Source organism: Neolamprologus multifasciatus, chromosome 13 (genome assembly GCF_963576455.1).
Source record: "Neolamprologus multifasciatus chromosome 13, fNeoMul1.2, whole genome shotgun sequence".
Lineage (NCBI taxonomy): Eukaryota > Metazoa > Chordata > Actinopteri > Cichliformes > Cichlidae > Neolamprologus > Neolamprologus multifasciatus.
In genome coordinates, this window is record NC_140451.1 from 12527762 (window position 1) to 12542378 (window position 14617).

Genomic DNA, 14617 nt, shown 5'->3' on the forward strand with positions numbered 1-14617 from the left:
TTTTTTCTCTCGGCTCTGTACTCATGCGCATTGTATCTAAACCAAAAAGACAGCTAGAGCTTAAAGTACAGCGAGCCACGTTAAAGGAATAGGAAATAATTTTCTTAGGTTATTTGATAGGGAAAAAAAAATACTTCTTTCAAACTATATATGCCCATTTAACATTTATACATGCATATTTTTATCATCTCTTTCTCATTATGTCTCCTCACCTCAAGCCTCATCTCCTGAAGTCAGGGCTCCAACACACAAAAAAGTGTGTTAGCATGGTAACAGTACCATGCTAATTTGTGTGGCTAATACATTGTAGGCATCATTAACTGTAAAGGCTTTGCTACCAAATTATTGGACTTTTGACTTTATGTTATTATCTGCTTTTCATTATGGATAAGTGGATGTAATCCCGTATAGCTCGATGTTGGCAATTGAACATTATAATCGCTGTTTTCTTGCAGACCTACTGTGATGGGGGCACATAGCCAGTAAAACAAATCATTATCATACATGCTGAGTGTGCCGCATTTCCAGAACTGCAAGCTCTCGGCTGATAAAACAATTTGCACAATTCTTTTTTATTAATAAACATGGTCTTATGGGTCTTTTTGGAAGGAGCTTTTTGCTGCAAAGAAGCAGAGTTTAATGCCAGCCTGCGCAACCTAGATAGAGCTGTAGAGATTCTATTCACTGACGAAAAGACAACTGGGTTGGTCCCAAGACATTAGTCATCCACTGATGGCTTGTGTAAAAAATCATTTGGCCTGAGGAGCAAGAGTTTGTACAGAAATAAAGGATATGGTAAGCTGAGCTTCTTTCATCACCCCAAAGAAACATTTTAGTTTCACACAATTAATATTATGTAACTTTTGAAAACAAATAATGTGATGTAATGTGTAAGAAAATATTTAACCAATATGCAGTTTGAGTGAAGAAATAGCTCTTTACAGATCTCACAAATGTCACTACTAAAAGTCACCTTGCAGTTGTGCACGTTAGATATTTGGGTTTTGTTCTCTTGCAGAGAGATTCTGTTGAATGTTCACAAATCATAGTTACGATGCCAAACATTTTCCAAAACAAATTTTGGTAAGGCTCAATTTATACTAATACATTTGATGGTAAAAAGCATTCCTGAAGGTGTGATATTGAAAAGATTGTTGCCTCTGGGTAACAATTTCCCCTGATTGTCATTAAAATACTGATTGTAATTGCTTAGTATCATAGTAACTCATAGTAACACACATCCAGTTTCAAAGGCTCTGTGATGAAGTTCACGATTGATGGATTTCAGTCTATATTTATAATGTCAGACTGATTTGATTTGTGTGTTTCATAATCTATGTTGGTATTGTCTTTTCTAATGATGAATATTATTCTTGATGTGCTGACTCTAGTTGCTAATTATACCGCAGGCACCAACAGAAAGAAACCAGACATGATGCTATCAATCACTGGGTAGTAAACTTAAGAATATACAATAATATCTTGAAGTGTTGACACTGTTTTTGCAGTTTTGCCTCTGTACACCACCAGATTGGATTCTAATTTAAACAATTAAGATGTGATTGAAGTGGAGACTTTCAGATTTAATTCAGGGGATTTAACAAAGGTATTGCATTAACTGTCTTTTAGTCCGGACCTGTTGTTCTTGAGTGTAATTATTGGTTTGCACCTTGTTGTAAATGCTCTGTAGTTTCACTCATAAAGCCATTTCTTGATCGCGGACTTTAACAGTGATACACCTACTTTCTTAAATTTTGTAAAGGGTTTGTCATGAAATAATGCAGCAACAGGCTTCATGGACATGGGCATGAAACTAGTTGTAGTTTATTATTTGAAGTAGACTTGTCCAAGTTGTTCCAAGTTTTCTTGATGGGTGACCGTTAGTGTCATTACTGGCAGATTTGAAAAGACTTCCAAAACAGCAGCTTTTCAGAAATACAGACAGCCTCATTTTTAGCCTGATGACAGTACACATTTGAGATTATCCAGGGACTTCTGAAAGAGCCTTAAGTGCAAGAGGTCATGATTTTCTCAAACTTGGGAAGACATGTAATCCTTTAATTGAAGCAAAAAAAAAAACAAAAAAAACCCTAAACCCAGACAGTTTGCAGAAAATGGGTTTTTTATATGTCCACACATGGGAGAGAATGTCAAATAAGAAATAATAGGAAGGTGGTGTTAAAGTTTCACATTCACTTTCTTATGAGGACAAAAAGGGTACGAAGAAGATATCAAAGGATGAACTGGCTTGGTCAGCTTCCCAGCACTGCGTGTCTGTTTGCAAAGAACAACTGCATAGCGTGTTAGCCAGGCCCTTGCTTTTAGTCAACAAATTCCTGCCAGATTAGGCAACAAGCTGCTGTTTCTGCACAGCACATCTTACATACCATGAAATCATTCCATGACAAATAGAGCAGAGACCCCAGAAAGGGTTTCTGTGCTTGTGCCAAACTGGAAGGTCTTTTAAATTAAAGGAGAATGAATTGTTTCACACTCGATAAATAATTTGGCTTGTTTTAGCGTGCTGTGCCTTAGACCAAGCATAAACTTAAAGTTAGTAGAAAATTGATGGGTATGTGTCCAAGCATATGGAGCCATGTGCAGCACTGTTATCTGCATTAATGGAGTGTGCTCTATTGCTGCAAAATACCCTAATCCTGTGTTTTTTTTGTTTTGTTTTTTTAAAGCTTTACTGTGATTCTTCTACTGCATGTGACAGCAGTAAGGCCAGTTGTGGAACTCATCATATGACGGGCTTTATACTCACGTAGTGTGTCCATTATTTAGCCACTTTGCCTCACTATAACATTTGCAGCTGTTTCGTGTAATGATTAGAAATTGAATTTAGTTTGTAATCGGTGTATCAAAGCATGCCGGCATGCACCGTCTCACCAAAATGTGCCCACTGTTAGATAGGTAATAGAACCTTTTATGTTAACTGTCTCTCTGTTTTGGTTTATACAGGTGAAAAATTCAACCTGGTGGCCAATTTTCTGAAGCGACACTCCAGTCTCAGATGTATTGTCAAGCAGGGTAAGTGACCTACATGTTTTCAATAAATCCATCCCCAGTTAAAACTCAGAAATAGACCTCTCAAGGGTTTATACTCAGCCAAATTTCCCACAGAATGAGTGAGGCATCTGTGGTCTGCATGTTGATGTTTCTCCCCCTCACTTGTTTTTATGTCCTGTCCCTACCTGATCGGGGTGTTGTTGAGAACAAGCGGCCATTAAGTGGTTCCCTTGAGAGGCTACTGAGAGAGGCAGAGAGAGAAGGATTCCTTAGCTGTCTGTGGAGGGCAGTGAGAATCTATCTCCATGGCTCATCTAATGCCTGTGACCCTTGGCCACCTTTTCATGGGACCAACATGGTTCTCTTCCTGTCAGTAAAGTTAATATCTGCTCCTTGGGGGAGGACCAGGCCTTGGCTGTTGAGGCAACGGTGACCTGTTGCTGGCTGAGATGACGGCTTCTCTCAGCAGGTCCATTACACATCAAATTAGACTCGGTCTCCTGAGGTCAAAGGTTGTGTAATTTGGTCCACTGAGTTGGCAGTACATATGTGGTTAGATCATTTAAAAAAATCAATTAGCTATAAAATGGATGGTGAAAAGTTTTTATTGTGGTTGACGAGACAGCTACAAAAAACGTTCTTAAAAGGAGTTCAAGGCTGAACCACAATAGGTCTTCTTAAAGCTATGTTACGGTAATTAGTTGGTCAGAATGCAGTGAAATATTCTGATTTAGCTGACTTAAATTTCACTCCACAATGCCAACATTTTAAAGAATAAAGAAGAAAAAGCTGACATTTGGTGGAACAAAGACTGTAAAGTTTGTCCACGGGTTGGCATTAAAGGAATAGTTACGAGGTCATTGAGACTAAATGTTTTATTCCTCTTATTTAATATGATTTGCAAATTCCATGTCAATCTACTTGTTAGATTTCAAGAAGGCTTTTGGCTTTGCTTTAAATTTTAACTGGGATCGGGGTAATTCGAAGAAAAGCTAGATTTCCAAACTCCAAGAAGTGCTCTGTCTAAAAGTGTCCTGAGAAATTTTCATTGAAGGTTCCAATTTCGCTTGAAACATTTCACGAGCTCTGAACTTTTTGTCGAGCAATCAAGCAGAACCCAAACCCAACTGAAAACAGCAGATATTATAAATTTAATTATTATTAGTGTCACATGTCATCCGGGCAGAGACTTTTGGAATATAGCTGGACCTGAGTTTCTTGACATTATTTGGAAAAGCGGCTTGAATGATCTTTCCTTCCGAAGTCAGTGAGACAGTATTATTACTCCCAAGAGTCATTGTTAATGTAAAATTTCCTAATATTTCATGCTGTTTATGCAGCTCATAAAATTCAGCAATTATATATAAACTGCTATTTTCTCCCCGGTCTGAGGGATAGTAAATACTTGGTACTGGTAGATGTAAAAATTAAACATTGACCACAATTCCCTCTGTCTGAGTTTGACTGATAATTAGAGGTGAGCCCACGTTATTAACCAGCAGGGTCTGTGTTGTTTCTCTGCCTGCTCTCAGATTTGCGTGTGTTTCCCGAACGATATGTTGTGTGTGTGAGCTGTCCAGAAGATGCCTCAGCGCACCATAGAAACCCGAGCCTGCCCGCGGTGAGTGCTGTTTATACTCCTCTATTTCCTCTTCCAGTCGCCTGGCAAAAAGTCGTCCATGTGTCTGTGTGTTATTATAGGGATGTGCTGCCAAATTGCACTCTCGCTTATATATGCTTATCCTCTTTATAAGGGGTGGACTCTGAACCTCCATGGGCTTTAAGGAGACCTAGTGAGAGGAAAACCAATGATCGTGGGAGGCTGGGTGAAGCGGTGCCAAGTCACGCTTTTTTGAAAAGCTCCTGCTCCCACATTTTTAATTACTTACCTGCAGAACTTTAGTTCTCTCTGTCAGTTTCAAGCATGAGGTTTTGGGGTTTGCATGCTCAAGAGAACCACAACAAATCCCTCTGTCCTGCGGTTGCATGTGCATTGTTTGGGTCTTTAAGAGAGAATTCGGTTAACTTTACTGTCTGCAGTTGAATGCCACGTGCCTTGATTAATTGGACTCAAATAAAGTTGGGTTCAGTGAATATTTCCCTGTAGTCTGTGCTGTGTAGACCAAGTTGAACTCTTGTCAGTGCCATAAGACCTACTGCTGTAGTTCTTTTTTTGTCCGCCTGTATTATAATCAGTTGTCCTTTGGTCAGTGTTCATTTGATCTCAAACTCCCCAGAGTATTCTGGGAAAAGCCTGTGGAGCCTCTCACCTTGGCACTCACATCAAGGACAGACATCTCTCCCATCACATCCCATGATCAGTGGCCTGATGTTTTTCTACAGGGTTTTTGCTATTGTTTCCCTTTGAAATGTCTCTGCACTCTCCACAGTTTGGCTTCCAATGAAAGCAGCGATTGTAATATTTTTAGTGGAGCAACATAGTCGTCAGTGAAAAGTTCAGATTGTGTAACCAATTTTCCAGTTCAAGGAGGCACTGTTGTCGATTGCGTTCCTCTCCTCAGGATGTGGTTCTCTGGGCTCATACAGTACAAGCTGAGGGAATTGGAGGGTGGGAGTCTTGTGGTGAAGCTCTCACTAGCTCAACCTCGAGCCCGCTTTGTAAGGGAAAGATACCAGACAGAGAGGCTGAAGTTTTTCACATGACAAAAACAATAATTTGTTTATATCCCTCACTCTGTTCTTATTTGTCAGAAAGGGAGTTTTTGCAGTTTTAATGCTGCCAAGGAAGTCAGAAATCGGAAAGGGAAAAAAAAGGTTTAGACTGTGAGTCACAACTGATGTAAGGTATAATGTTGCTGTCTATAAATAATGGGGTGTTTGGAGTTCTGTGTCAGAGTTGATATCATGTTTAAAAAAGGGTCTTTTATCCCCCAATTCTTGACAGCACAAGACAGGCAGTCTCAAAAAAATGCCACATTTGTCCGTGTTTAGGGAGGTTTCAGGTTTGTTATTAGGATTCAGTTTGTGTGACTAGTTGTGCAAAAATCTTCAGCCGCAGTGGAAATGTAGACTCATCAATAAGCAGTTTTCACAAGTTTAGGGGGTTATGTTATGAGGGAGCTAAGGTGACATCACTGAAAGGCAGCTTCTCACTCCCGCATTTGAGTGTACTCTATTTTAATTTTATACAGTTTGTTCACTCTATATTAGTCATATTCTCAACTGACATTTAGTCAGGAAGCAGAAGCATTTTCCTTCCAAACAGCCACACACGATGAGAGAAAAGGTGTGCTATATAAAAAGGTGAGATTCTATTTCTATCAAACAACCTTCTCAGGAAGGGATTAGCAGTGTAATACGCAAACTATGGGAAAGAGCAAACTTAAGGGGGGAAAAAAAGGCCAACTCCAGCTGTTTTGGTTTCAGATGGTCATTTGCTGCAGAAACAACCATGATTGTACAGTTTGAAATGCTTGATTCAAATGTTACTGGGGCAGAGAGTGTTCAAGCATCCGGCAAATGTTTTGGTTCAGACATACTGAGTGCCATGTCTGGGATAAATGCTGAAATCCTATCAGCCTAATTGACTCTGTTTGTTAGGCACCTAGAATCCACTGTTGCTATGCAGAGGTTGGGCAATTGATGCTGCTTTGTTTTCATGTGATAATGGAAAAAAAGGCATACGCAGAGGATTTGAAGATTTACGTCCCTTCCCTTCATAAAAGCTTGCTCCTGTTGTGAGTCAGCACCAACACCGAAGAGGGCAGCATGGGAAGGAAGATCTAGTGTTTATAATTGCGGCCGTTGTTTTTTAGTCAGGCACAGAGTGGGCAGCTGAGGTGAGTGGCGTGCTGGGCTGCAGAAGTTTGGATCAAAGGCAGAACAGATGTGTTTCCAGTCTCCCCCCCTCCCCTCCTCTTTTGAGCTCTGGACGAGCTTGTGTGTTTACTCATGACCTCAGCACGCCTCTGTTCTTCAGAGCTCACAACAGCTAACAGCAGTCCGTTCCCAAGTGTCCAGTGTCTACTGACCTCCTCTACACCTAGGCCGAATGCACGACTATGATCTCTTACAGGTCCTCATTCCAGCCCATCTTAAACTGCTTTCAATGATTTACATGAAGTGTGTTCAGTTAACCACTTGTCTCAGTCCTTTGATATGGGTGGATCCAGAAACTCTTGTTTGGGGATAAGAACTGTCCCCTATTTTAGACAAGTATGTGCCCATGCATGTTTGTTGACTTTGTTGCAGAGAAGATGTGGTGAGCCTACACAAACAGGGCATGCTTGCCCTGTGGGAGCAGGGTGGGTGCATGATGAGGGGTGGAATTTGTGGACTCCATTCACGAACATCTCTGCAGGAGGTTTTTCATTCCCTGACAGTTAAATACTCTTGTTGTTTCTTGGTGCCAGTTTGAGGACTTTGTATACTTAGATGTGTCATCAAAAAAAAGCTGCTCAAAAGAAGTTCCAGTGGAAAGAATAATTCATTTTTTATAATATGAGTGCTGTGAGGGATTCAAGCATTTCAAGCTACCACAGATTTCAAGTTGAGACACTATTATTTTGTGACAGATGAGTGGAAAATTGCTTTATGGGAATGCATCTCACTGGGTTTGTATATGTTAGGTGAGGTACAAAGATATTAAAGTAATCCCAGAACAAACAATCTGACTTCCACTGTGGCACATAAAAGTTGATGGTTCATCGGAGCCTCCCATGCTGACTTGTTAGATTTTTTTATTTGAAGTTTTTATGTTTTAACTTCCATGCTTAAAAGCTTTTGGAAAAAGATTAACTGAAAAATGCTCTTTTTCTACAAAGCAAAATTGTTAAAGTAGTATTTAGATGAATGTGTATTTGTGCAGACTATATACAAAAAAGCTGTAGTGTGTATAAATATGGCATTGTATATCAATAAGCATTGTCTTTAAACACCAAGAGAAGGTTTGTCATCCTTTGCAGCAACATTTTAAACAGCTCAGAGACCTTTTGGCCATATCGCTGCATTACTTTTGAGTGCAGCTGCATTAAAAGATAACCAACATAATCGTCCTATCTGTGTTCTACCTTATCTTGGACGGCTTAGAGGCTGTTGCCTGTATTTTATGGAGGCTGTTGCTGGTTATCCTTTTGAAGTTTTTTTTCAGGAGTCATTCAGAGTTGGGGCAAGTGCTGAGAATCTGTCCTGGTAGCCTTTTAAACCAAATGAATCATTCTCTCTGCTATCCTTGCCCTTTTGCCAGGCTTATCGCTGTAATCTGACATCCAGATGTACTGTTTTGTTGCAGCTCCTGTGGCGAGGCTGTGTTGTTTTGGAGGCTCTGGGGCCAGGGAGGGCACTGTTGGTCTGCTCTACATGTTGTATCACGAGGAGCATTTTTCAGCTTTGTGTGGGGGCGAGCAGACTGGCTGGCGGTGGGGGGGTTAAATCCTTTTTTTTCTCTCAGAGAGAGGTGGTAGCAACGGCGGGTAGACGTTCTTATTTACCACCATCCCTCCCTCCTTTTTCATGGGACTCTCTCCAGCTATTTAGAGTTTGCATCATTCCTTACAAGATTAGGCCACCTCGGTTCCCACACAATTCTTACCGTTTTATCCACATAGCTTGTGATAATTATAAGGTTATTTAATCCGTCTGATTTCTTCTGTAGTTGCTATATACAGAATCTCCAACCTCTAGACCCCTGCTGAAAATAATTTATGCACAATCTCTCTTGCTCTTTCTGTTTATCTATCTTTTCTCTACTTGCTATCTATATCCAGCCCCTTCCTCTCTTCATGCTTCTTCCTTTCTCTGACTCTCCTCTTTCACTCTCTTGCTCTTTTGAAGTCGTGCCGACAGGAACAGAAAGGCACTAAACTTTCCCAGAGAGCCTCCCTTTAGTTCCTTGTTGATTTTTCTTTCAAGTTCATTTTCAAACGGCATTTATTCATATTAAACAGGCTAGAATACATATCAAGGCATTACAATGCAAACGATAGCACCCACATTTTTCTCAGAATTGTTGTTGTTGGGGTGGGTGTGGAGGCGAAATGAGAGTTTGTATGTGTGTCACTATCCCAAATACATGTTGAAGGTTAGCTGTAGCTCTGGGTATGAGAGAAAAAGTCTAAAGACCAGAGCTCTGCCCACACTGTAGCATGACTCCATCTCGACACAAAGAGGAGCCTGTGTGGAACTTCCTGTGTGAGGATTCTTGCGTTTGTGGGCATGCTGGAGAGACTGTTGAGGTCAGGCAGTGTGACTCTGAGGGGGTGCCTTTGCTTTTGTTGTGCTCCACTCTCTTTTTTTCTCTTATACACTCTGTAGTATCTTGTCTCTTGTATTTCGCCAGCTCCGCCTCCTTCCCTGCTGCCCGGACTCCCCTCCCTCTGTCTGGCCTCTTTATTCCGTCTACCACACCACAGACCAGAGTTGCTAGGTCTCAACACCCAGCGCAAAGCCACAATGCCCCAGCTTGCCCTCGCAGCTCGGGTCGATCACTCCATTTCCCCCTTGCGTGTCGGGTCACATGTTGTCACTAGTATCATGACGTGCGGGGGAGGACATTTATGATATTTCTCTCAGTTTTCACAACATCTGCAGGATGCCAGAGCTTACCGCACTGGCTTTCCCCATCTTAGAGTGCACATTGATCATTTTACCAACCAGTTTATATAATAGTAATGATCTGAAAAATGGCTGATGTTGAATAAACATAGCGGCCACGACCTTGAATTTTCCCAGATTTAATTTCTGTCCAGTTGTTGCTTCCCCTTTGCAAAAACCAATAAAGTTTAGCGGCGTGAAGCTGTGGATAGCGGTCTCAGCCACGTTGATCCAAAGAGCGATAGCTTCAACAGTATTGGATGGTTTGCTATGGGCTTGGGCATAGCATAGCGCAGTGGCCAGAGAATAGATCCTGATTATTAATAAATCCTATTTTTGGTGATCCCTTAAATCTTGTGCCGCCACTAGATCAATTTTTTCACTTGTCAGTGAGATAGCTCAACTTTTATTACACAGAAATACACTAGAGGATAAAGCTTAACCACTGTGGCGATCCCCTAACTTTTTGCTGTCAGGTTGATATGAATGTTTTTGAGTGAAATATCTCAACAGATAATTTAGCAGGCATGAAACTTGTCCCATCTTCTCCTTTAAACTATAAACTCGCTACCAGTACCCAGGAAAGTACTACTCAATACCATGGGGTTAAAAACATAAAAACAAAAAAACAAGATCACGTTCTTTTCCTGTCAAATTTACACTGTCCATTAACATTACAGACAGGCAGAACTTATAATGTTTGCTGCCTAGCTCCAACATTAACATTATCATTTTATTATTAGCTATAACCTCTACCTTACAGAAATGGCTATTGCTAATTGTTAAAAAGCTAATGTTAGCATGTGTGCCAGCCAGGTTAATATTTATTACTGTTTTTTTAAAATAAATAAATAAAACAAAATAATAATAACAAATAAACAAATCTTGTTGGAACTGTCTTACATTTTCTTTGCCAGGGTTGTGGTTCTGCTGTTTACATCTTCAGCTGCTAGTGAGGGGAGGGCCTTTCTGCCCACCTATCTGCAGCCATCCTGTGCAAAGCTATCTGCCAACTGTAGGAGGTGAAGACAGCACTGCTGGTGTCAATAGTGAAATATTTAGTGATCTGTCAAGAGACCTAAAAACAAAACAGTCAAAGAAACATAGGTTAAAATGACAAGCTTTATTTCATGACTTTTGAACTTTAAAATTGGGTCATCAGATGGATTCCTATTTAATTCTGTAGCCTAAAAATGCACACGCCAACCTTAAAAGGATTGCAAATACATCAAATGTGCATATCACTGCAAAACCTACAATGTATGCAAACACATAATAAAATCATTCTTACAAACCCACAAGGTAAAATTGAGGCCCATTATAAATTTCCCGACAGAGACCTCACCCAACCACATATGCATTAGGATTTAATTCGGTTCAACTGAATTTTATTTATATACCATCAAATCACAACAGCAGTTACTTCAAGTCACTTGTAAGGTAAAGGCCCTACAGTAATAGAGAGAAAACCCTAGAAAAGATCGAACAACTCACCCCTTCATTGGCAGCAGCCCTAAACAGCTGCAAACAACCTCGTTCACCTTGAGATAAGTGCAGATACACCATATAATGTTCTGTGCCTTGCTTACACACACGTCAAATGCCCATTGTTTGCTTCTGTCAAGTTCCACAGTCTGACCGCCTGTGATATCATTCATGTTGGACAAGTGACAATGAGTTCAGAGTTCATTCCAGTCACATATAATGCAGTTGCAAATGGACGTCTAATCCAAAAGTAATTTTTAGTATCAGTTAGTATCTAAGTATCAATTTCGTTGACAAACGAACTTGGTTGGTATGCCGCTTAGGTAAGTACTGTACTGAAAAACAAAAAAGTACTGTAGCTTTTTCAGTTTTATATAAAGATTACTTGTAAGTATCAGTTCTGGCAACATCCCCATTCTAGACCATGAGCTGATATAAATGCCTTTGTACAGCTTCAGACCTTTAGAAGTTCTAGTATACAAAATATAATATAATATACTGCTTCTCCAGATAAGAACTAGCAGACGTGCTCATTTTCTAAACCATTGCTAGTCTACAATTCCACCAACTTTTTTTGATTTGATTACTTTATGATGAATTGACAGTGCTTCAGCCTTTGAAGTTCTGCTCAATTTGCCACCAGTGTCTCTTGTTCTCATAAATCCAGAGTCTGTTCTGGGGCAGCCAAGGAAAAGACCCCATGATTAACCGTCATTAGTGACCTGTTGAGGGCACACGTTGGTGAGATCCAATTTTCAGCTTGTTCCTCGTTCTGCCTCAGAGGTTTCCCTTAGTATGTGGATATTTTGAACTTTCACCCCAGAGTTTTAGCAAATAAGACTTGCTTTTCAGAGACACTTAGGGGTGTAGCAGAATTACAGATGAAAGTTTTAGACACATAAGGACATAGAAGAAGCGCTCGGCACTCATCCTGCTTTGTTCAGTTACAGTTTCAAAAATCATGGCTAAAAGTAAAGAAGGTTTTTTTTCCCCCTTCAGTAGGGATGGGTATTGATAAGATTTTCACGATTCCGATTCCATTTTCGATTCTGTTTAACGATTCGATTCTTTATCGATTCTCTTATCGATTATTTTTTTTAAAAAAAGGAGAGCACTAAGGTCAATTAGCTTAGATCTTTGTTTTATATCTTCTCTTTGAACAAGATAGAAATTTAGGAATAACATGGCCTTACAAACCCAACAGTGAGATCTTAAGAGATCCAGCCTACGGCTCTTCAATGGGGTGTCACAGGGTCCCTAGGAAAAAAAATTGTAAATGTAAAATAATAAAATAAATATTCTTCTGTAGCAATAACAAAGTATAACATAAATTATTCTGTAGCAATTACACAAGAATATCCAATAATGTCCCTGCCTACAATTAAACACATTCACTTACCTAAAATCGGGGCATCTGCTGTGGCAAATAGGTTCAAGCCTTTTACCACAGACTTAGTCACTGCGCGGTGACATTCGTCTATCCTGGCCTGAATGGAGACGCTACCGGTAGACTGCAGCGACAACTGCCAGCATCTGAGCCAGTCAGACTCTGTCTGTCTCTCTCATCATGGTCACCTAAATGCACAGTAATGGCAGGTTTTGTAATAAGGCAGATCGCGCTAACATAATATGCACTGTTAGTTGATTATTTACCTGCCGCATTAACAGGAGAGGACGTGCAAACGTTACCGCTGCTGCTGGATTGAGGTTCACGAGTCCGGAGCGGAATTAAAAGCATGACATTCATTTAAGTCAAAGGAGCTTGCAAAGAAAAGCGTCTGGACTTCTTTAAGTTACTTGAAGACGTTTCACCTCTCATCCGAGAGGCTTCTTCAGTTCTAAGGTCAAATGGTGGAGAGTCCCAGATATAAACCTAGTGGGAGTGTCCCCCCACAGAGGGACAAAAGGACCCCCTGATGATCCTCTAATCGCCTGAGCCAAGGTGTGGAACTGGGTGTGGGTCCCAATCAGCCAGAGTTTCGGGTGAGTTCACTGTGAAACCTGGCCCCACCTTATCATGCGAATTCCTGAGGTCAGATGGCCCAGGGTGTGAGTGGGCGTTAAGGCGTCTGGGAAGGGATCTCAAAACTGGATTATAGATGGCAGAGAGTTGGTGTCGTAAACCACCGCCTCTGTTCAAAGATGGTCGCTCACAGTGGACATAGATGGCTTCTTTCACTCCTCTTTCAAACCATCTGTCCTCTCTGTCCAAAATGTGAACATTGGCATCCTCGAAAGAGTGTCCTTTATCCTTAAGATGCAGATGGACAGCTGAGTCTTGTCCTGTGGAGGTGGCTCTTCTGTGTTGTGCCATGCGCTTGTGAAGTGGCTGTTTGGTCTCTCCAATGTAGAGGTCTGGGCATTCCTCGCTGCACTGTACGGCATACACCACATTGTTAAGTCTGTGTTTTGGCATTTTGTCTTTCGGGTGAACCAGTTTTTTTCTGAGTGTGTTGCTGGATCTGAAGTACACCGGGATGTCATGCTTGGAGAAAACCCTCCTGAGTTTCTCTGATACACCGGCTACATAGGGGATGACAATGTTGTTGCGTCTGTCCTTCTTATCCTCCCTCGCTGGTGTCTGATCTTCTTTTCTGTGCCTCTTTGCTGACTTTAAGAACGCCCATTTAGGATAGCCGCACGTTTTGAGTGCTTCCTTTACATGTGTGTGTTCCTTCTTTTTCCCTTAAGGCTTAGAGGGAACATGTTCTGCCCGGTGGTGTAGGGTCCTAATTACTCCAAGTTTGTGTTCCAGAGGGTGATGGGAGTCAAACAGGAGGTACTGGTCCGTGTGTGTGGGCTTCCGGTAAACTTCGATGTTGACATTCATTTAAGGTTATCGCGTGTTTTGTGAGCAAATGCTTTTGCATATTCGTAGTGTTTCCTCCCTTAAATGAAATATCTACTTTGCTCAACAAGAACCGGTTTTCGATACCCATCCCTACCCTTCAGTCTGTCGGTCGCCGTTTCATAACTCTGCCTAAGGCTGAGAGCATTATTTTAAACCTCAGGTAGTGTAGGCTGAACAATTGTCACGCCATAATGAGCCAGTGATTCATTTCAAACTTTGAGGTGGAGGATTTGGGGAGTTTACGGTGGGGGGTGGGGGTGGGGGGGGGCAGCTGCTACTCTCTCTGAAGGCCCTTTCATCTTTCATGTTGGGCAGCATCATAGTTTAAATAATAAGGTGACTGCATTGATTGAACTTCAGACAATCTGACATGAACTCTTTTAGTTTTTAGTCTAATGGATTTAATGAAGGTGTTCAATGAAGGATGATGACAGCACTGTGAGACGAAATGTTTCCAGGGTATGCCAGTAATAATATTTGTGTTTACACTGATTCTGTTTGTCCTCTTTAGACTGAGCTGTGCGAACAAAGCAGATCTGAATATTTTTCCAGTGTGGGAGAAACCCAAGAGCCTTTAAACAGCCCCACGAAAACAAAGAAGACTGTGCCTCAAAAGATGTAAGTATGATCTAATGCAGAACTTTCCCACCCCACCAGTCAGAGAGGACACTCAAGTATCTGTTTATATCCTTTATACCCATTTTTTTTCTTTCTCAG

General features: G+C 41.0%; 1 protein-coding gene across 3 annotated transcripts in view; it reads left to right on the top strand.

Annotated features, from left to right (window-relative positions):
- Positions 1 to 14617, top strand: part of slx4ip (SLX4 interacting protein) — a 40811-nt gene that overhangs the window by 18498 nt on the left and 7696 nt on the right. For all 3 annotated transcript variants that reach the window (XM_085183329.1, XM_085183327.1, XM_085183328.1), the window contains 3 exons: positions 2965 to 3033; positions 4545 to 4633; positions 14412 to 14518. In XM_085183329.1, coding sequence (XP_085039455.1) covers positions 2965 to 3033; positions 4545 to 4633; positions 14412 to 14518 — 265 coding nt within the window. The remainder of the gene's footprint in view (positions 1 to 2964; positions 3034 to 4544; positions 4634 to 14411; positions 14519 to 14617) is intronic.